Below are 23,042 nucleotides of genomic sequence, written 5' to 3'. Positions count from 1 at the left end.
CCTTCTAGCTTACTCTTTAGGTTTCCAAGTGATCCCGCTCTGGCCAGAATATATTATTACTACTAAACTTTTATTTTGATCGAACAAGCCCATGATTTGAAACATTTCCGGTTCACTTGAAGTAGTTTGTTCCTTTTCCGGTTCAAAGTTACTTCGAATTTCATATACCATAATATAAAGCTAGTGCGTTCTGTTAGACTATTACCTTATGTGTTGACAGCCTTACTGCTTTTGATCATTAAACTATAAGATACTTACACCGAGACATGGCTGGTTTACCACCGGGAGACCCCCAGCTGGTCTCAATGATTGTCAGTTATTTAAAAACACAGGGGCTTTTCGACCAGTTCAGGAGGGACTGCCTGGCAGATGTTGATACAAAGGTAATTATTGACATTATATTTATAACCTATTATTATTGTTATTTTTTTCATTAACGTGGATGCTTAATTTCGTTGTGCAATATTCCTTTGTGCCTAACATCTTGCGTTTAACTATCTAGTTAACTCACGAAACATTAATATATTACTGTTTATGTGTTAGCTAAATGAAGCTAACGTAAACGAGAGTCTCCTCCCAATTATAAATACATCCCCAATATCTGTAGGTCATTACTGTACTGTAGAGTTAGAAATTAATTTGTCATCCATGTTTTCAAAAAATGTTAGGTTTTAACTTTTTTGTTTTCTTGCTTAACTTGGCTACATTTTTATTATATTTTAATAAGTTCACTACAGCATAAAGTTCAACTTAGAGGTTTGTTAAGGGTTTAGGCTTGATAAGGGCAGGTGAAGTTCTGTAACCACATACAATCTGTAATAAGTAAGACCTGTTTAAGGAGGGCACACTGTGTTACTGCTTTTACCTTTTTTCTGAAATTATTAACATCTCAAATGCTTAAGTGCTGAATTGGTAACCCTCCTCCTTTCATACAAACTGGGCTTGAACATTTAATGAAAATGACAAAATACAGATAATCATAAAGTATTCAGTTATATTTTTAGGTATGTATACCCTAAATTCATAGTTTGATGCCTTTTTAAAGGTTGGCTACCCAATCACAATATATAATAATAATTATTTCACAATTTTCAACAGCAGCCCCTAAACTGTAATATTTTTTTTTGCAGCCAGCTTATTTGAACCTGAAACAAAGAGTGGACAACTTTGTCTCTAATCACCTCTCTAATCACACATGGAGCCCTCATTTGAACAAAAACCAGCTGAGAAACAACATCAGGCAGCTTGTGCTGCAGTAAGTGAGAAAGGAGCTATATTTCCTTCCCTTTTTGTTCTTCATCAGTGCTTACACTAACAGTCTAGCTTTAAAACATATTCTGAAACAATCTCAAACAATGTGCATTCATTTGCTTTGTTATTTATACATAGTGTGATGTGTATTTTTGCCAAAAATCAATCAATCAATCAATCAATCAATCTATCTTTCTTAGATCTGGGATGCTGGAGCAGGGAGTGGACAGAATTGTGGCTCAGGTAGTGGATCCCAAAATTAACCATATGTTCAGGCCACAGGTGGAAAGAGTGGTCCGTGAATTTCTGTCACCTGGCAGCTGCTCTGAAGAGCCACAAGCCCCACTACCTTTAACAGAGTCCAAACCAGACAGCAGCATTCCTGAACAAGGTAGACAACACTTTATTAACCACAACTACAATATTTGATGGATTTCTTTTTGTCAGTCTGAAAGAAATAACTTTTCTCTTTTTGCACACACCAAAGACAACCAAAGAGAGCTGGAGGCAGACTATAGGCTCCAACTTCCTGTCCTCGGATCAGTGGCCTGCATGTCTATTAACTGGACACATGGCAGTTGTACAAGCTGTCTTCAACAGTCTGGCTGACAGCAGAAATTTACTGGACAAAAATAATCTTTCATGCAGACTAATCAGGAAAAAATAGGCTTTGTTTTTATGAAGATTAAGGATTGATTGATCTTACAGATTTCCCCTGACTGCTATATGAGATGGGGGTAAACAAAACCAGAAAACTTGCAACAATCCTGATCAGCCATTACAGATACCAGTACTTAGTTTAAGACACATAAATTAACAAATATTTGTGTGATCTAAACTGCATTATGAGGAGATTGTGCTTCCCAAAATGGGCCAGTAGGGGAAAAAGGGGTATGAGGCATAAATAATGCAGGGGTTTCCTAGAGTAACACAAGTGCCTGGAATAAGTATGGATTAACACATTTGATCGAATGGAACGCTGTCTGTTTAGAGGGACGTGTGAGCGCCGTACATAAAAAGCATTTCTGAAAATGTTTTCAGTGTAATTCATCCTTTATGAGGTCTTTAATACTATATCCTATGGAGTGTGCTTCTCAGAGTAGACAAATATCTATACAAACGCTGCAAATATGATTTAAGTCAAAATCGGTTAAATCAACAGTATCTGACATACAGTACATTCGAACAGTTAGCACCTGTCATTATGTGTTCATATGTTAACAGCCTCATCATCTGCAGCAAGTACCACTGCAGCCAATGATGCCATGTCCATCCTGGACACCATTACGTCTCTTAACCAGGAGGCTAGTGTCAGGGCCTGCTCAGACACAGAGAAAGGATGGAAAGGCCAAGATATAGATGAGCCCATGGACCTGGTGGAGCAAAGCGAACTGGGCATGGTTGCTGTTGAGGAAGGAGAAATCCACCTAGATGATGCAGAGGAAGCAAAAATGACATCAGAGGTCCAGGCATTTGAAGTGCGAACAGAGGATACAGAGGAACAGATGGATCTAGGAAAAGAGGGGTTTATTGAGGAGGTGAAGATGGAAGAGGATGAGTCAGCAGCTCATGATCAGAAAGAGGAGGAGAAAGAAAAGGCTATAAGTAAAGTTCCGGGACAACCTTCAGAAGAGAAGCAGGATGATGATCAGCAGAAATCCACAAGTCAAGCCAAGCAGAAAGCCAGAGAGAAGATAAAGGAAGGTAAGTTGTTCTTTATGTATTTTTAGTTAGGTTGAGTACTGCAACGTGCATACTCAACATCTTGATTAAACCACATTTCTGTGTCAAGGGATTTATGTGCAGCTTGCTTAATTATCACCATAATTTATCATTTAGGTAATTTAAAATGTCATCTTTAAAAAAATACTCAATTCTAACTGGTTTTAGCTTCTTAAATGTCTTCCATTTACATGTACTAATTAAAGGCCTTAAAAAATCTTAAAATTTCTAAAACCCATATTTAGTCACTTCAATGCATCCAGCTCACAAATGCAAAAAGGATGCACCAAATATGAGCCCAGTGACCAGATTGTAGGAGCGCTCATTTTTGCAACATTTTATCCCTGCTTCAGAGTCATGTGCTCTGTTATCTTGACTATCAATTGATCACCCACTTGTGCTACGTGAGAGTTTAAAAAAACATACCTTTCATAAATAACCAAGCGGGCTGTGAATATGTCATGAGGGAATCACCATTTACTGGAAAGAAACAATTGCCCAAGCTAAAATGGTAATCTGTCAAATGAAAGATCAGAAATTAAGTGGTTAGTTCCAAGATCATAGGTGAATCTTAAGTGATGTAAATTATTTTTGCAGGTTCAGCTTTCAACCTGTAACATTATGTACACTAACAGTTCTAGTTGCAGTAACACTGTGCACATTTGTGTTACGTTACTACTGACAGATTTTCTTATTTAAAGACTATCAACAGCTTTCAGCTTGTCCCTTCAGGGGTCACCACAGCGGAACCTGTTCCTCATGTTTATTTAGCATGAGTTTTTACGCCGGATGCCCTTCCTGCCACAATTTTTATCCGGTCACCGAGGTCACCCTTGATGGCTGGGGATTTAGTGCTCTATCAATGAGCCACCAGGCCCACTCATTTTTTAAATTCTTTTTTTTAAAGAGATTTGTTTTTCAGAGTTAATGAAGAGTCAAAAGTGGAGAGAAAGTCAAGTAGCAAGTGAAGAAAGTAAACAGGACCACTGCTAACCACTACCTTTCACAAGTTTGTATATGCAACGGTTAAATTTTTGGATAGTTTCAGTTCTAATCAGCTGAGAAACAAAACTATAAATCTAATTGAGCAGTTATTGTCAGGTAGGTGCAGCAGAGATGAGCTGAAGGAGAGGGACATGTTCCATAGAGCAGCTAAGGCACGTTGTGCATTGTGGAAAGTTGGCTAACTAGCTATTGCCGTAGTTCTTCAGTTACAGTAATAATACATACTCAGTTACATTTTCTTACTTATCCTTGATTTTGGAACATCAGTAAAACAATATATGAAGAAGACAAAGAAAATGTTTAATTAGCAGTGTTAAATGTTTAATTGAATTAAAGATTAAAAGGTTTACAGACTGATCTCTTTTTGTGCTGCAGAATACTCTTTGGAGGATTCTGACCTGGAAGGCCTGAGCGACATCACTGTGAGCTCTGTCCACACCAGTGACCTGTCATCATTTGAAGGAGAAAGTGAAGATGAAGAGCTGCTGTCCGATTCTTCAGAAGAAGGAGAACTGCCATCAGATGGTCTCAACTTCTTATTTCAGCATGACTTTATTTATTTTTTTAATCAAATTTTAAACTGCAGATCAAAAAATGTTAAATTTAACCTCTACTACTACAGACATTTAATTTTTAGCTCTTGGCCGGGTGCTTTATTTTACTGTTTTAAATGTATTCATTTTACTTTTCTCTGTGCCTCATCAAGGTGAGGGAGCAAAACCGCAACGTGCAAGTGGAGATGCAGGAGAAGAAGACAAAGAGTGTAAACCTCGCCGAAAATCATACGTCCACAAGCCCTTTCTCTACTCTCGTTATTATAGTGACTCGGATGATGAAGTCACCGTCGAAGAACGTCGGAGATCTGCAGTGAGTTGTGTAGCCCTTTCATACGGATTGTGTTCTTAATTTCCTGCTTTGTTGCTCTGTCCTCACCTGTGTTCTTTTAGGCAAAGGATAAAGAAGAACGGCTGCTCAAGAGACAACAGAACAGGGAGCGAATGGAAGAAAAACGCAAACAGAAAGTAGCTCAGGCTGAAGAACAAGGTCTTTCTGTCTTTTATTTATTACCATCTTATGTCCTTTTTATGGTCCTTGACAAAACAGTTGACACTGGAGCGGGGACATCAAAAAATTTAAAAATTTGCCTGAGTTATTTTATTTAAAAAGTTTTGTCTCTCTTGGGTTCATTTGTGCGACATCACAAATACACAAAGTTTCAGTGCCCAGATCTTGAGTAGTTGTGATATCCTCTTTGCCGGAGTTATTTATCATTTATATAAAAGGATGTTTCTGCAGAATATGTCGGTTGCATGTTGTTTATTACCTGAATGTGTCTAAATTTTGTCTTTACACTATCAGTAAACTGCAGTGTGTAATGTGGACTTTGTTTAGTTGCGCTGTGTTGCAAATGCCCCAGTTTTAAACTTAAATATGCCTTCAAAATAGCTTTGTGTTCTCATAACCGCCACTGAATCTCCTACAGATAGTAAAAAACAAAAGAGTGGAGATCTTGCTGGGTTTGAGGGCCCTAGAGCTAAGGAGGCTCGCAAAGAGAGAAAAGTTCTGGAGAAGAAAATGGCTCTCAGTAGGAAGAGGAAACTAGACTCAAGGTATGTCCTCAAAAGTGCAAATTCATAGAGCTGTTCTAAAACACAGTCAAAGGTAAAATATTTTTGTAATGTGCAATACATAAATGCATGCAACATTATGGCCTTTCAGGAAAGAGGGGGATGTTTCAAACAAGAAGAAAGGAGATACAGGAGGAGAAGGATTCAAGAAAGTGGTATGTGTAAGACACCAGGAAAAAACTGATTTCACCACAATAACAAATTTATCCATGAATTCATGAGTTGTAATAAGCAACGTTGTTTTATGTTATTTTAAATTTAGGAGATGAAATCAATCACCTCAAAGACTCCGCAACCAAAACTGATTAGGAATCTGTCAGAATCAGCATTATCTGATGAAAGGCACAGAAAGACAAACAGCAGTATGTCAGAAGACTCCAGTGAAACCAAAAAGCTTTGTGACAAAGGTCGAACTCACTCCTTCATCCTGGAGTTGGAACAAGGTTCCCAAGAGGCTCTCAGACAACGCACAGTTGGAAAATTTGACCGACTGTCTCGTAAAGAACTTCATATTAAGGAACGGAAAGAGAAAGAAGGCAGTCTGTCCTGTGACCGTGCCAAACTCAAACAAAAGCAGGAGAAGAAATCTGAACATCTAACAGATGAATCTCAGCAGAAAGAAGGTGGTAAGGTGTTATCTGAAGAGAAAGGTGAGAAAAAGCCCAAGATTAAAAGTGAAAAGAAAATGACAGGAAATTCAAGAGAGGGAAAGATGTCTATTTCAGATGGTGTTTCTGACGAGGGTCCTAAAGATGCTAAAAAGGTGAAATCTTCATCAGCAGAGGCTGCCAAAGCTGAAAAGGACAAAATTAGGGAAAAGGAAAAAGATAAAGATAAGAGCAAAGAAAAAGAGGTGAAAGTAGAGAAAACGGCTAGAAGAGACTTGAAGCAGCTACAGCGGCCAGATTCTGCTGGTTCCTCTGAGGATCGGTCTGATATGGAGCCTGGGTCTGACAGCAGCAAGAAGAAAGATAAACACTCTAAAGAAGTCCTGAAAAGGTCAAAGAGCCACCCTGAGGACAGTCAAGGAGAAAAGCCCAAATCTAAAACGGACAATAAAGAAATTGAGAAGGAGAAGACTAAAGCAGATCAAGACAGCCAGAAATCAAACAAATCTACCTCTGAAACAGATAAAGATCCAAAAAGAATTAAACCCACAGAAAAGGGAAGGACTGTGGAAAAATCTAAAACTAAATCTAAAGAGGAAACAAAGACTTCATTATTATCTAAGGCCGATAAGAAAGGTCAAAGGTCTGAAATCAGAAATGCTGGTGCAGCGTCTATCGGCAAACCTGAGACAACAAAGGAGAAGAAAAAAGAGGGAATTGCAAAAGAACAGCAAAAAGTCTCTGCAGAACTTTCACAGGAGAAATCTGAAATTAAGAGTGCAAAGAAGAAACTAGAAAAGGATAAAATCACAGAAAAGAAAGACGATAACCAAGAAGAGAAGAAGTCACTCAAAGAAGAAAAATTGGAAAAGTCTGATAAATCCTCAAATTCTTCAGTTTCCTCTCTGAGTCTTGAGACAAAAGAAGCCCAAATGAAACAATCTCTTCTCCAAGACACAAGCACAGACTCTGATCCCGTCACCACCACTGTCACCACCTCGTTCTCAGATGACACCTGCGATGCTTTGAGCGACATCACACCTGAGCCCCCCGAAAGTGAAACAGAGTCACGACTCAGTGAGATGTCCGCTGTGCCAGCTGAGGCGGATGCTCTGCTGACGCTTGTTGATGTCTGTACCTCAGCAGAGGCCAGACTTCCAACTGAAAACCTTCGAGAAAATGTAGCGGCAGAAATGGCGCGTCAGGACGATATGAAGATGAAGGAAGCAGCTCTTACTCTGCTGTCCATGGATCCTGACAGCACTGTGTCCTCTAGCCTAATCAGTCAAGATACAAGGGACGAACCAGAGGTGAATCCATCCACTCCACAACTAATGGAAGTAACTGCAACTGAAGATGTACAGCATCTGCCAATGGATGTGCAAACAGCTGCTGAAACAGGGTTCACAGCCACTGAGACGTTACCAGCTCCACCTCAACATGTGGTTGAGCTTACTGAGGAAAACCTGTACAATACAGGTACATTAAAAAAAACATGCAAATGATTTATTAGCCCCCTGATATGATTCCAATTTTTTATGATTTAAAAAGCTAAATTATGTTTCTCTTATAGATGAATCTGAAAAGTCAGAGAAAGAAATGGGCAAATCAGAGGTTGAAACATCTAAGATGTTTGCTCCACAGGTAAATATGTCATATTTCTAAAATGAAAATGTCTTTGTAATGCAGGGTACCCCTATCTTAGCTTTTTACAGTTAAATCTGTCTTTTGTTTTATAAATAGGAGGATGACACTACTTCAAATGTTTGCCAAGGTTCTTTGAATGAGCATAAAGACACAAAGACAGAAATTCCTCCAGAAAAGCATCTACTTGATGAACTGTCACTACCAGCAGCTGGCAAAGATGGTAAAGCTTCTTATCTCCTATTGAGTGTGACATTTTTATGTGTTTAAGTCTTTCAAACGACATGTTTTCTCATTTCCAATGTGAAGTTAAAGATTTGATTAAAGATCATTTTAAAAGACAGCCATCAACCTCATTATGTTAATTGACTTTATTATATTTCCTATTATATTTCAGCTGCTGCTGATGTCGTATCTGAACCAGAAGAGGTCAGAGGAACCACAGGGGAAAATGCAGTATCTGCCTTATCTAGTACCACAGAACAAGAAATGTCCACCGTGTCAACAGAAATGTCCGGTGAACTAGGTGAGAGCTTGAAAACAGTCTGGTTGAAAAGAATAATAGGAGTTTTGATTGATTGATTGATTGATTGATTGATTTGGCAATCTTATTGTTTCTTTAGAGCAAGCAGAGCCAGATGTTTCAGATACAATGACCAGCCCCAAGGTGAGGCCCCATTCATGGTTTAGTTCTTTCTTAAATTATAATCTTTTAATGAAACATTATCTCTCTTAAATATACATAGACACATGTGGCAGGTGAGGAGGACCAATCCAACATGGACATTGTTGAGAGTAAGGCTTTTCTTTTTTAAAAAAACTATATGGACATAAAATCTGTCTAAATCATCAAGAAAACATTTTTAAACCCAATTCTTTTCACCACTAGGTGAAGCTGAGAGTAGGAAGGTGAAAGAAGAAATTGTAGAGAAGAGTGATTCACAAATGGTAGGTGGATAAGCTGTTTAACTGTTCAAATGTCTGTATTGGTCATTTAGTTAGTGGGAGAGCTGTAAGCACAGCTCTCACACTATTGAGATCCTTTTCTTTATTAGTGGGAGAGCTGTAAGCACAGCTCTCACACTTATGAGATCCTTTTCTTTATTATTATTATTTCGCCGTTTTTCGGTCACTATCTCCTCCTAGACGGTTTGTCGTAGAAACTTCGTTCCACTTCCTAAACGTAGGTCTCTTTTAGGAGATCTATGCTATTACTTTTCTCATTAATAACTTTTATACTTTTTATTATATTTCACTTTTTATGAACTTTTTTTCCCATAGAAAATGAATGGAAGGCACTTAAAATTTCCCTTCAACTTGCCACTTTTCATCTGCCTCTTGTGTCGTCATACTTTGGAGTAGAAACTTCATTTAAACTTTATACGGGTCTAGTCCCTTTCAACTTTTTCTGGGTGGATCAGCTTCTTTCTATCTTTTATACTTTTTGAATAATCGCAGTTTTAGTTTTAGGCAACTTTTGGAGCTTTTTCAACTTTTCCATTAGTGTGTATTGCGGAATGTTGGAGCAGCTAGAGTGGGTGACATCACACGCACTCTAACTTTTCAGCTTCCACTTTTAGCAACTTTTTTCCTTCTTTTCCTTCTTTCCTTCAGTCAACTTTAATCTTACATAAACAAACTATACATCAGAATGTAGGTATTTTTGTCTTCTTTCAGTAAATGTAACTCTCATAGTGACAGGACTGACGGTTCTTTCTCCAAGTGTCCAGAAGCAGAGAGAGTGCCGGCTGAAACTCCCATTGGAGCCCATTATAACAGAGGTTCTTAAATTCTAATCAAATCACAAACGGGGGGCTGTTTTAAAATCGCCACCACGCCTTCATTTTATGGAGTATCTTCAAATAAAGTACATCAGTGTGTTCATTGAAGCCTTTTGTCACTCACAGTTTTTGAATTGTTTCGATAGGACTAATACTTTTTCATATTTTGAGCATTTTGCGAGGCATAGTCTCAGCACTTTTCCAGCCTGCCTTTGCATTTGGCTCACATGACTCAGCAGGCGGGCAGCGGGCAGCAGTCATTGTCATGGTAACGGACACAGCTGCATGACGTCATGTAATCAGCCTCAGAGCTGTGTCCACACACTTTACCTGAGTTTTTCTCCCTCAACAGACACAGTGGAGACACACACAGACACACACCCTCACAGACAGGAAATACCCTTTCAAAATAAAAGCCTTTCATAATACTTTATCCACTTTTTAGCATTTAAATGCTAAAATGACTTTGTGGTGAAGTTTCCCTACACACACACCCTCACAGATAGGAAAAACACTTTCAAAATAAAAGCCTTTCATAATATTTTATCCACTTTTTAGCATTTAAATGCTAAAATGACTTTGTGGTGAAGTTTCCCTACACACACACCCTCACAGACAGGAAACACACTTTCAAAATAAAAGCCTTTTATCATTCTTATTTTAATTATTTAGCATTTAAATGCTAAAATGAGTTTGATTTGAAGTCTCCCTACAGTGGACACACAAACTACCACACAGACACAGACAGGAAACACACTTTCAAATTAAAAGCTCTTTTCAACTTTTTTTTTTCAACAGTTTTTCAGCATTAAAATGGTTCCTTCATTTCTAAGTAGTTACTTCTAGCTTTTTTCTTTACACTTTAATAGCAACTTTTTTACTTTGCTTCTTTTTTTGTTTCTTTTAACTTTGGGAATATTAACCTTTTCCTTTGTTTCTTACTACTTCTTTCCACTTTTGTTAATCAAGTTGTTGCTTTTTCACTTCTTCCTTTACACTTTTAATAGCAACTTTTTTACTTTGCTTCTTTCTTTGTTTCTTTTAACTTTGGGAATATTAACCTTTTCCTTTGTTTCTTACTACTTCTTTCCACTTTTGTTAATCAAGTTGTTGCTTTTTCACTTCTTACTTTTTTCTTTACACTTTCAATAGCAACTTTTTACTTTGCTTCTTTTTCTGTTTCTTTACACTTTAAATATCACCTTTTTAGCTATTTACTTCCATTGTTACTTTCTACTTTTTTTCTTTTCTTAATTCAACTTTTCTTGGTATTTTGGATTTTTTCTTTTATTGTCATCTTCTTTCTTTCTCTTTTTGTTTGTATTTATCTCTCTTCAGCGTTTGCGGCTTTGAACGTGCAAACGCCTCTGCTCTCAGCAGCTTCTGAGCGGTCGGCCTCTACCGGGCGACTTAACAGCTCTCCCACGTAATTTCCTTGGAAATTGCCTTTTCTAGTTATTATTATTATTATTATTATAGCTCGTTTTTCGGTCGCTATCTAGTCCTAGACGGTTTGTCGTAGAAACTTCGTTCCACTTCCTAAACGTAGGTCCCTTTTAGGACAGGGGTGGTATTACTTTTCTCATTAATAACTTTTATACTTTTTATTATATTTCACTTTTTATGAACTTTTTTTCCCATAGAAAATGAATGGAAGGCACTTAAAATTTCCCTTCAACTTGCCACTTTTCATCTGCCTCTTGTGTCGTCATACTTTGGAGTAGAAACTTCATTTAAAGTTTATACAGGTCTAGTCCCTTTCAACTTTTTCTGGGTGGATCAGCTTCTTTCTATCTTTTATACTTTTTGAATAATCGCAGTTTTAGTTTTAGGCAACTTTTGGAGCTTTTTCAACTTTTCCATTAGTGTGTATTGCGGAATGTTGGAGCAGCTAGAGTGGGTGACATCACACGCACTCTAACTTTTCAGCTTCCACTTTTAGCAACTTTTTTCCCTCTTTTCCTTCTTTCCTTCAGTCAACTTTAATCTTACATAAACAAACTATACATCAGAATGTAGGTATTTTTGTCTTCTTTCAGTAAATGTAACTCTCATAGTGACAGGACTGATGGTTCTTTCTCCAAGTGTCCAGAAGCAGAGAGAGTGCCGGCTGAAACTCCCATTGGAGCCCATTATAACAGAGGTTCTTAAATTCTAATCAAATCACAAACGGGGGGCTGTTTTAAAATCGCCACCACGCCTTCATTTTATGGAGTATCTTCAAATAAAGTACATCAGTGTGTTCATTGAAGCCTTTTGTCACTCACAGTTTTTGAATTGTTTCGATAGGACTAATACTTTTTCATATTTTGAGCATTTTGCGAGGCATAGTCTCAGTACTTTCCCACCCTGCCTTTGCATTTGGCTCACATGACTCAGCAGGCAGGCAGCAGTCATTGTCATGGTAATGGACACAGCTGCATGACGTCATGTAATCAGCCTCAGAGCTGTGTCCACACACTTTACCTGAGTTTTTCTCCCTCAACATACACAGTGGAGACACACACAGACACACACCCTCACAGACAGGAAATACCCTTTCAAAATAAAAGCCTTTCAGAATATTTTATCCACTTTTTAGCATTTAAATGCTAAAATGACTGTGGTGAAGTTTCCCTACACACACCCTCACAGACAGGAAACACACTTTCAAAATAAAAGCCTTTTATCATTCTTATTTTAATTATTTAGCATTTAAATGCTAAAATAAGTTTGTTTTGAAGTCTCCCTACAGTGGACACACAAACTACCACACAGACAGGAAACACACTTTCAAATTAAAAGCTCTTTTCAACTTTTTAACAGTTTTTCAGCATTAAAATGGTTCCTTCATTTCTAAGTAGTTACTTCTAGCTTTTTTCTTTACACTTTAATAGCAACTTTTTTACTTTGCTTCTTTTTTTGTTTCTTTTAACTTTGGGAATATTTACCTTTTCCTTTGTTTATTACTACTTCTTTCCACTTTTGTTAATCAAGTTGTTGCTTTTTCACTTCTTACTTTTTTCTTTACACTTTCAATAGGAACTTTTTACTTTGCTTCTTTTTCTGTTTCTTTACACTTTAAATATCAACTTTTTACTTATTTACTTCCTCCATTGTTACTTTCTACTTTTTTTCTTTTCTGAATTCAACTTTTCCTGGGATTTTGGATTTTTTCCTTTTCTTGTCATCTTCTTCTTTCTCTTTTTGTTTGTATTTATCTCTCTTCAGCGTTTGCGGCTTTGAACGTACAAACGCCTCTGCTCTCAGCAGCTTCTGAGCGGTCGGCCTCTACCGGGCGACTTAACAGCTCTCCCACGTAATTTCCTTGGAAATTGCCTTTTCTAGTTACTTTATGCTATTTTACATAGTTGATTTGTGGATCTTATCAATTTTGTTTAGATGGAAATTGATATTCCAGACAAGACTGAAGAGGACAGAGAAGATGAACCTGGTAGTCCACCAAAATTAGTAAAACAAATCAGTAAGTTGGGATTTTGTTTAACTTTGTAATGAATTTTTGTTTATACAATTATCTGACTTGTAAAGCTATTTACTGTTTGGGAAATGTGACAGTCACCAGACTATTTTAGAGGCTGAACTGTTTGCCTATTGTAATTTTTCAGATTGTTTTTGGATAATGTATTAGTAAGAACTTACTCCACCTTTAGAGATCTAAAACTGGGACAGATTTTTATTCAAAGTTATTTCCCGTTCCGACACTGTAGACACTGGCAGTCATTGGTATTTTTATTTATTTATAGGTAATGTCTCCAGCAGAGATGGCCAGGATGATAAGGGATCAGACCTATCAGAAAAGGTGTGTGTTTGTTTCTTTATTAAATTAGCTATCAGTATTGTATATCTTGTGCTAACACTGTTTTTGCTTTGCAGGAAGAAACAATGGAAGAAAGAGGAAGACAAAAACGAAAGCCGTCCACTCAAAAAGCTGCAGCAGTGAAAAAATCTGGTAATTTAACTGACATCTACTTTCGAACTTACACCTGAAGTTGCAAAGTTGCATCAGGGTAGCTAGAGGTCTTTAAGTCTTCAATGTACATATTACATTGTCTTAAATTCAGATTTGATTAGTCCTAAATGTTTCATGGTCACATAGACATAGACATCAGAATTGCTCTGGGCTGTCACACTGAAGTAGTACAATTTATATTTTTGGCACTGCTTAGTTAAAATACGGTGTTGATAGCTAGCGTACTAAAACCCCAATTCTAACAAAGGGGGGTAGATGTGTAAAACGTAAATAAAAACAGAATTCAATGATTTGCAAATCGCATCAACCAATATTTTATTCACAATAGAACATAAACAACATATCAAATGTTGACATTTTTTACATTTCATGGAAAATATTAGCTCACTTTGAATTTGATGACAGCAACACACCTCAAAAGATGGAACAGGGTGGTGTTTACCATTGTGCAGCTTCCCCTCTTCTTGTATCAACTTTCTGTAAATGTCTGGGAAGTGAGGAAACCAGTTTCTTCAGTTTTAGGAGAGGAATGTTGTCCTATTCCTGTCTGATGCAGGATTCTAGCTGAAAACAGTCCTGGGCTTTTGTTGCTAGATGTTTTATTTTATCATGTGCCGAATGTTTTCTATTAATGAAAGGTCTGGAGTGCAGGCAGGCCAGTTCAGCACCCAGACTCTTCTCCTGTGAAGTCATGGTGTTATGATGGATGCAGTGTTTGGTTTAGCATTATCTTGCTGAAATATTCACTGAAATTGTCTAGATGGGAGATAACCAGCTGGATGGTCCCTCTCCATTTTAGTCCACAGGACACGGTCCATGGTTTCCACAAAGAATTTAAAATTTTGATTCATATGACCACAGAACAGTTTTCCAATTTGCCTCAGACCATTTTAAATGAGCTTTGGCCCAGAGAACACTGCAGCGTTTCTGGATCATGTTCACATATGGCTTCTTCTCTGCATGATACAGCTTTAACATTTGTGGATTGCACAGTGAACTGTGCTCACAGACAGTGATTTCTGGAAGTTCCTGAGCCCATGCAGAGATGTCCAGTAGAGAATCATGTCGGTTTTCAATGCAGTGCTGCCTGAGGGCCCAAAGATCAAGCACATCCAGTTTTGACCTTGAGCCTTGTCCCTTGCGCACAGGATTCTCTGAATCTTTTGATATGCTGTAGATGATTTTCTGAAATTGTTCCATAATTTTGTGGCACAGTTTTTTGCAGCTTGGTGACCTCTGCCCACCTAAACATTCTAGAGGTTCTGCTTCTCTGAAATGCTCCTTTTTATACCAATGTTACTGACCTGTTGCCAGTTAATTCATTTTTAAATGCTCCTCCATTTCTTTTTGATTTGCGGCAATTACTTTTGCAGCCTTTTGTTTTGTTTCCCCCGCTCATTCAAAATGAGCTAATAGTTCAACATATAAAATATGGGTTGATTAGATTTGCCAATCATTTTATTCTTTTTTTAATTTGTTTTCACATCTCCCAAATTTTTTTGAATTGGGGTTGTAGGTCGTTTATGGAAAGGGTTAAAAGTTCAACAAAAAGTGATGAACAACACTTCCTTGTCGTTATTAAAGCCAGGTTCTGGAAATGCAAACTGATAATGTGATAATGGGGATCAAGGTGGTGGAATCAAACATTTATGGTCATTTTATGGTCTTTTAGTATCACTTAATATTACATTTAAGAGTCTTAAAAAGTCGACACCTTGAACTGTTGCTATTATCAATAATTAAAATTATAATAATTTGTTACGCTATACAGGTTTAAACCACTTACAACATTTGTGATTACATTTTAAATTGTATACATCCGGTCTATTAAAAAACATCACAATGCAACAATTTAAAAACGTAATGTGCTGATTCATCTTTTTCTTTATGCTTTAGGAGATGACAGAAATGATAACGAAAGTTATAAGGAGCCGTCAGCTGAGGTAAATACAAAAACTGTGTTTTTGCTCAACAAGAATTACCATGTAGCTAAAACAGTGGTGCTCAGTCTGTTTAAAGAAATAACTGTATGCAGGTACAAGTTCTTGACATCTGTTTTTCTACAATATGGATCCACATTGTTTTGCACATGGACTTTTTCTCTCCAGGAAACTGAGCAGGTGAAGGCCGTTGAAGTCAATTCACCATGCACGGGGCAATCACCCAGAACCACAGAGGAGACAGAACAGGATCAAACTAAAGAAACTGGGAAATCAGATGAGACAGACCACAGGGAAAGACATTCAGGAGCTCCACCCAAAGAAGCCATAGCTGGTAAGCTGGGTATCTTATCACTATGATTTAAGGTGTAAGAAGGGGGGAAAAAAACAAAGTTGTTTTGAGAAACCTCATTTGTAAAAATCTTGTGAATCGCCTGCTTGATCACTGTTAGAAATTATTCATAATGTTTCAATCAGTTACATTCAAATTTAACATTCTACTCTCTCATATCTGAACCATTTAAATTTTGTAGTTATAATATAAAAAGGATGCTTGAGAATAAAATGGTTTCATCAAATATTTGACCAATGTAACTTAAATTAAATCAGTTCTTTTTGAGATGCAATTCAAATATGAATAAATCTTTTTTCTTTTTACATAATGTTACTATGTAACACATAGTAAGTCTGCTTTAAGTGATGAAGCCATTTTGGTTTTAGCCCCAGATAATGAGAACAAAGAGGAGAAAGAAGATGTCGAGACCAGTGATAAAATGTCATCAGGGAAGCCAGAAGAGGTTTGTTAAGTAAAGTGCATTGTGTTTTTTGTCATATTAGAATGTGGGTTTTTTTGCTTGTTTCTTTGCTTTTTTTAAACCAAGGAAGTGCTTAAAAAAATCAATAATCTTTTGTGGAGTACAAATTTGTGCAATGTTTCATAGAAAACTGAAGAGGAAAGTGCACCAAAGAACAGTGGTCAAAGTCAGGGCAATCTGCTGACTGTTGTTCCAGAGGACACTGAAGTTGCTGGAAGCTCTGACTCCAAAGAGACAACTTACACCAGTAAGTTTGTATTTTTAAAATATAGTGTGGAAATCACACTTTATGTATGCACTTTCCTTCCTCTATGAATAGTTTCTTTTTTTTTTTTTCTTTAAATGAGGCGAAGTACAGGGGGGGGGGGGGGGGGGGGGTGATACTGCATGTCTGCTGGTGACAAATCTCAACAGCTAAATCGTACATTTCAGGGCATTTCAGAGGATTGTGTTTTATTTTGATGGGATCACCATTATAAATCTGTAAAAATCTAAATTAATTTGACTTCCTAAAATATTCCCTGGCTGATCCTTAAATACAAAAGAGACGATGTACAAAAAATGTGCTTATTTCTATTCCAGGTAAACCTGCAGTAAAGAGAACGATGTCAGAGGAAATACAGGTGGAGGTGAGATTTGAAATTCACTTTGCGTCTTAGTTCAGTCTTTCTGTTCTGCCCCTTAATCCTCAGTTACCTTTCAATCAATATTGCTATTTCTCTGTTAATTCTATTTAAATATATTATTGTACAGAAAACACAGGAATATAAGGAGTTGAATGAGGTTGACAGCCAACAGGAACAAAACGAGCAAGAGCCTGAAAAAGACAGAAGTAAGAAAGCACAAATATACATGTGAACACACACTAAGGCAAATTTAAAATATATATTTGCATATCTAAAATACTAATTGCCTGGATTTTATATGACTTATACTAAATTAGCAGGAGAATGTGTTGTTTTGATTGTTTTATTCTCTGTATATTACCTTTCCAGGCCGCTTCTCTTCGGTGAGCCCATCAGGGGAACAAGAGGCGGTTAAAGAGGAGAGCTGCAGCGAGGAGAAACTGGATGATGTAACTTATTAGTATTTGGAAATATTCCTATTGTGTATTTTAAATATGTCTCCACTGATTTTGCTGCACTTCTTCACTTTATTCTCCTGAGCCTTTTTCTTTTTAAACTTCAGCTGTGTCTTTTTACCCAGTACTGCTTTATTTCCTCATATTATTTTTCTTAGACTGAGGAGGAGCAACAGCAAGAGGACCCAGAGACCACTCCAAAGAGAAACCCTCGGAGGGGACGGCCCTCAAAGGCAGCAGCCATCACAGACGACTCAGGTAAGGAAGCTTAGAGTTGATTTAGATATAGCCATGAATGTAAGTAATATTTGAATATTTAAGTGTGTGTGTGTGGGTTTTTATATATAAAAATAAAGATTGTATGTCATATTAATTAAATGTTCATACATCAATAGATAATTAATAAATACATACAAATCCTTGATGTCAATGAGTATTCATTATGTTTCTTGTAGATAAAAAGGACAAAAATGCAGAAGGAAAAAAAAGTGAGCAGAATGATGAGGAGGAGGAAGAGGATGGAGATAAAGAGGAGGAAGAAAAAGAAACTGCTACGAGAGCTACAACACGCTCAGCATCTCGTCTTGAGGCTGAAAAGTAACTTAGAAACAGCTGTCACAACAGTAATAGTAATTAAAATGTGATGGTGTAATCACTTCAATTTCTGACTGGCTCTAAGTTGTGCTATAGTTTATTTGAACTGTTAATTTGTTTGCTTGTTAACAGGATATATATTTATATAAAATTGTACTAAAGATAAGTAATTATTATAAATTAATTCACATTTAATAACACTGTGGAGAATACAATATATTCCCAAAGCACCTACAATAAATGTGTCATCTGAAGTCAGAGGTGATGAATATTTGCGTTCTGAAGAACCATCACATATGAAATGAGAGCTGGGTAGATTCAGTACTAAAGCAACAACTGTTGTTTCATATTTGTTTTTTTTGCTCCTCAGGAACAAGCCAAGTAAACCATCCACCCGGGCAAGTCGACAGAGCGGTAAAGAGGAGACCGCAGCTGGCACACGGTGAGTTTGTCTCATTGAGGTGCAGAATAATGAATGAGCTTAAAGGGGCGTCTGACCAAAACTGTGAAAGGGAACATTTTGCTGAAAGTTTTCCCGTAATTTTGGGATATTTTTGAGTCATTAGTTCCCAAAATAAAATATAGGACATAATTTTGTGACGACTAAGCTATTTTAAAAAAAAAAGCATTTATAAGAAAAGAAACAATAAAATAAATAAAGTTTGATTTGATGATGTTTTTTTTTATACTGACAGTATTTTGAAAGACTGCATGATTTGCTTTTTGTACTTATTATGCTTTTGTGTAACATTTCAGAATAAGAATATCCACACATTCATAAATTATTTGTAAATAAAATGTAAACAAGTATTTTAAATAATAACTTTTTTTTACAGAATACATTCATTACACAAATTTTCTGTATCTCAGGATACAGAAACTAAAAAATTGTAAATAATCCTAATTGTAAATTGTAATTATTATTTTTTTTATCGATTCCTCTGAACATTGTTCTATTGATTAACTCTTTAATTGTTAGGTTTAGGAAATCGTAAGAATGTAATTTTACAAAATGGTTAAGACACCTTTCTAAAGTATGAATCTGAAGGCATCTACTTTATCGGCACAGAGGACAGAAAAACAGAAAATCACTACACTGAAGAATTATCAACATGGGATTATTTGACATTCTTGCTAGAAAGATACAATATATCAATTAACTTATAAATAAAATAGTTGCTGATTATTTTCCACGACGTTTTAAACCCTTCAGCTGTGGATACATATTTACCCTTCAGCAATATATGTATAGTTTTTATAATTCAGCTCATTTTTAGGTTCAAGTCAGATCTAGGAAAAATGCTCCAGTTTTAGTTTTTAAACTAAGATTGCAGTTAAATGTTTTTTTTGTTTTTTTTAAATTTGCCTGCTCTGCTGTTTTTTTTTCTAACCAGGGGTTTCGCACACATGCCAAACCCCAATCTTTGTACATATACTGGTTATTGCAACACTTTTTACAAATAACTCTTGAATTAACAAAGACATATTTTTACAGCACTTAATGTGACACTTTAGACAAACTGACTGACGCTTGCTTCTTGTTTCCCTCCTGCAGGGGAACGAGGGGCCAAGCAGCAGCGGCAAAGGGGGGCCGTAAACGGGAGGCCAGCCCTCCTGTGGTTCGAACTCGGGCAGGACAGAAATCAGAGGAGCCCCCGTCTAAGAGAGCCAAACGCTAAAACCCCCTAACAGCGGCGGACCTGTTTGGCCCAGCAGTGTTATTTCTGCACTCCATATTTAAGTCAGTTTTGTTGTCGTGGGTCAGAGAGCCTCTGCCATCTGTTTGCATGCAAAGCTGTTTCTGCTTCATTGACTGTAGATATTAAAAAGCTCTGGATAGTATTAGACACTCTCCTGTGATGGTTGAGTGTAAGCCTGAGGATCTGTGCAAGAATCCCTCCAGAATACTTTCTCTGACAGCGGTGGACTCTGCCCATATGGTTTGGATCAGACATCGTCATTATGTCGTTTATTCAGTAATGCCCAGTGAACCAGAGCATTTCAGGCAAATCGGAGGCCTAACATGCAGCCTAGTCGTGCTTTGAGATGTAGACGGTGAATTGAAATTAGTCGTCAGCCAGAGTCCAGATTGATTCAGTGTCCACTGTTACATTCATGTAATGTACTTGGAAACACTTGTACATAGAAATCGCTGGGAAGCATCTCAGCATTCATTGTGAATTTTATTACAAAATATTCATTCCATGAATGAGTTTTTTTTTTGTTTTTTTTTATACTTGGTAATAAGAGGGTAAAGAGGTGTGTGTTGTTTTTGTATTGGTTTGTATACCTCTGTTAAAACAACATCAGTATTAGCCACTGACAGGGAAACAAAACCAGACATGAACAGTTTCTCTAAGGTTTTCTTCATAACATATTAGTAGCAAAACCCACTGCAGTAACCCTGTCATTTGTATAGTTTTAGAGTTAACTACGTCTTAAAATGTTATTGTTTAATACCTGTCAATGTATACATTACATTTGTTTCATAAAATACAGAAACTTCCTTTTTTATTGTCAAACAAATATAATCGACTCAGGGCTCTTATTGTAGTTTGGTAATTATAATTTTTATTTGTTTCACTTATGTTGCATTTATTGTGTAAAAATTCAGGATTTTATCCCCACTTAAAGTTTCTTTTAATGCTTAAAATTGTGTGCATTTTTATAACTCATTTTTTGCAGCAACGTTTATCAGAGCCCCAGAAGACAATGAACTTTGGAAATTGATCTGTTTTAATTTGACTTTTAAGAAGTTTTGGATAGCATGCAGTTAATCCATATTACTGCTGCCTTCGTGATGGTTTTCATCTTTCCTGTTTTCCAAGAAAGCCATTGGTACGTACCTTAAAGGCAATCCAAACTGCTTTTGATTTTCCAGCTGAAATCTTTGTTTATGAAAAGATAAACTATAGCACAGACCAGAATATACAGATTTCTTTATTAATTCACCCCTATTATGTCTCAAATGTTATCTCCTCTGTGTCCTAAATGGATGTGCTGTCTGTAATGTGGAAATAGGCAAAAACATTAACCAATCACTGTGGAGTTGGGAAGAGGAGAGGACATTCCTGCCTGCTAATGGGGGATAAAACTGACAAACTAAGAATGAAATATTCCACCGTCATTAACACATTCTGAGGCTTTAATCACTGCACCTGAACTTAGGGGATCTAGAAAGTTTGGAGAGTGGTTTACGGAAAGCCCAAGTTCTCTGGTTGAAGTTTTCCAACCATTTCTGTGAATTGCTAAATTTGATTCCTTCAAGGTGTACCTCTCTCAGGTATTTCCTGTTGCTGCAATCCAAACTTTAAAATATTACCCCAACATGTCCCAGTTAAAGGTTTGGATCAGCTTCCATTTAGCCACCAGGTCTGGCAGACAAACAGCGCTCCTTTCACTCACTGATGCCATTGGAGAGACTTGAGACGTCATTTTATTATAGTCGTTTGCATTGTGGTCCAAAATGATTTTTGAATTTTGCCAAACGTGTTTCTACTGCGAGCCTTAGTGGTGCGAGGCACATTCAACAGATTTATGGGCAACAGGTTTTATGTGTGCTAGGAAGGACAGCCCACAGCTCAGCAAGGACCTCACAACAAGAAAATAAAAGAGCACCATTACTTGATTCAAAATCTAACTTATTTATAACTGCTTCTGCACAAATCACTCCACTCCACTCATTCAATTAATTTGTTTAAACTTGGAGCAATTTTATTAAGTTTATCAAGATTTTGCTCATTTTAGTTTGTGGCATAAATTAAAATATGACCTACTGAATGAACCAATTTTATTTTATTTTATTGTTTTTTTAGTCTGTACTTTTTTTTAACATTTCCATATACAGTATGCTATTGTAATAATTGTATTTGAATATTTTACTAATTGCCAACAACATCACAGTCATCGTTTTAAAAATGTTTAAGTAGTGGTTGAGGTTACAAAAACAGAAATATAAATTAGAACCACTTTACTTGGGAATATAAACATAGATGTAAGACTGTTTTTGAAAAAAAAAAGATGTCGTCACTGGATCTACAACTGTCTGTCTTAGAATCTTACTAATATTAGTGTATCTACAAACCCTATGTCCAAAATTTTTTTTCTGAACTCTAAATTTACTTATTATATTTGCAATATTTGCAAAGTACACATTTAAAACACTGAAAATTTTCATTGTACTTTTGTCAGATAGACCTAAGTTTAAGTGAACTGACAAATCAATTTTAATTGTATTTTTACAATTTGTAACTGTATGTGGGTTTGCTGAGTTCAATTTGATGCATTATAATAAAACATACGTTATATTCAAAATGTCTGAAGAGACCACAACAATAATTCCTAATTTATTTTTTAATTGAAAACTAATATGGTCTTGCTTGAATTAAACTCAATATTCTTCAGCCTTGCAGAAGATATGTTAAGAAGGATGCACAAACTAAAAATGTGTTATTGAAAGTGTTTTGGCAAAATTTGTAAGCTTTTCAGCCCCTGTAGTGACATAATTTGTTACAGGTTTGATGCGGCTGACGGATATGCCACAGAAAAGAGATTCAAAAGCCTCCTGCAGTGCAAAACAAATCCAACAACACAAATTCCACTTTGAGTTCAACTCTGCAACAACCTGACGTTTGTGTGCCTTCATCTGAAGAGGCTAAAGCCACATTTCAAGACCTCCAGATTCTGTGATAATGGGGGGGGTCCTGGCAGTGCACCACAATTGCTTCGTTGGCATCTAGACATGAGGGCAGTATAGGAAAAACTTTATGTTGTTGGTGTCTTGTATCACTGTTAAAGTGCCTCAAACCTCCTCACATCTCCTTCTTTTCCAGTTATGCAGGTCTGCTGGTGGGTAGCAGTGCAGTTTATTCATCAGAGAACTGTGGAAAGATGGCGGTTTCACACAGCTGTCAACTGGAATCGAGGTAACTGTGGGTTTTGAGTGGAGGGGATCCTTGTAGGCTGTGGCAGGGATAAGGGGGCTCACTCAATCCTGCTGCTGC

The 23,042-nt window shown here is 36.8% G+C and overlaps 1 protein-coding gene across 5 annotated transcripts; it reads left to right on the top strand.

Annotated features, from left to right (window-relative positions):
- The first annotated feature begins 134 nt into the window (after positions 1-134).
- bod1l1 (biorientation of chromosomes in cell division 1-like 1) lies at positions 135-22,688 on the top strand. Of its 5 annotated transcripts, XR_010915401.1 has the most exons (32): positions 135-383; positions 1,131-1,255; positions 1,452-1,642; positions 2,476-2,955; positions 4,354-4,503; positions 4,685-4,845; positions 4,926-5,022; positions 5,462-5,588; positions 5,698-5,761; positions 5,869-7,693; positions 7,788-7,858; positions 7,958-8,081; positions 8,256-8,384; positions 8,482-8,525; positions 8,605-8,653; positions 8,748-8,806; positions 13,021-13,102; positions 13,383-13,438; positions 13,513-13,588; positions 15,506-15,552; positions 15,718-15,883; positions 16,270-16,346; positions 16,491-16,611; positions 16,947-16,993; positions 17,118-17,196; positions 17,360-17,439; positions 17,604-17,703; positions 17,901-18,042; positions 18,410-18,481; positions 19,595-19,780; positions 20,725-20,877; positions 22,555-22,688. XR_010915401.1 is itself a non-coding variant. In XM_067518762.1 (30 exons), exons 1-30 carry the CDS (start codon positions 267-269, stop codon positions 19,716-19,718), a joined length of 5,082 nt encoding a protein of 1,693 aa, XP_067374863.1. In that variant the 5' UTR covers positions 135-266; the 3' UTR covers positions 19,719-20,297. The 5 variants fall into 5 exon arrangements, 2 of the variants coding, with proteins under 2 accessions (XP_067374863.1, XP_067374864.1); XR_010915400.1 differs by lacking the exon at positions 22,555-22,688 and having other exon boundaries at positions 20,725-21,722; XM_067518762.1 differs by lacking the exons at positions 20,725-20,877; positions 22,555-22,688 and having other exon boundaries at positions 19,595-20,297.
- Positions 22,689-23,042: the final 354 nt, after the last annotated feature.

Source organism: Channa argus, chromosome 10 (genome assembly GCF_033026475.1).
Source record: "Channa argus isolate prfri chromosome 10, Channa argus male v1.0, whole genome shotgun sequence".
Classification (NCBI taxonomy): Eukaryota; Metazoa; Chordata; class Actinopteri; order Anabantiformes; family Channidae; genus Channa; species Channa argus.
The sequence above is the reverse complement of the archived record's forward strand: the minus strand, read 5'-3'. Positions and strand labels throughout refer to the sequence as shown.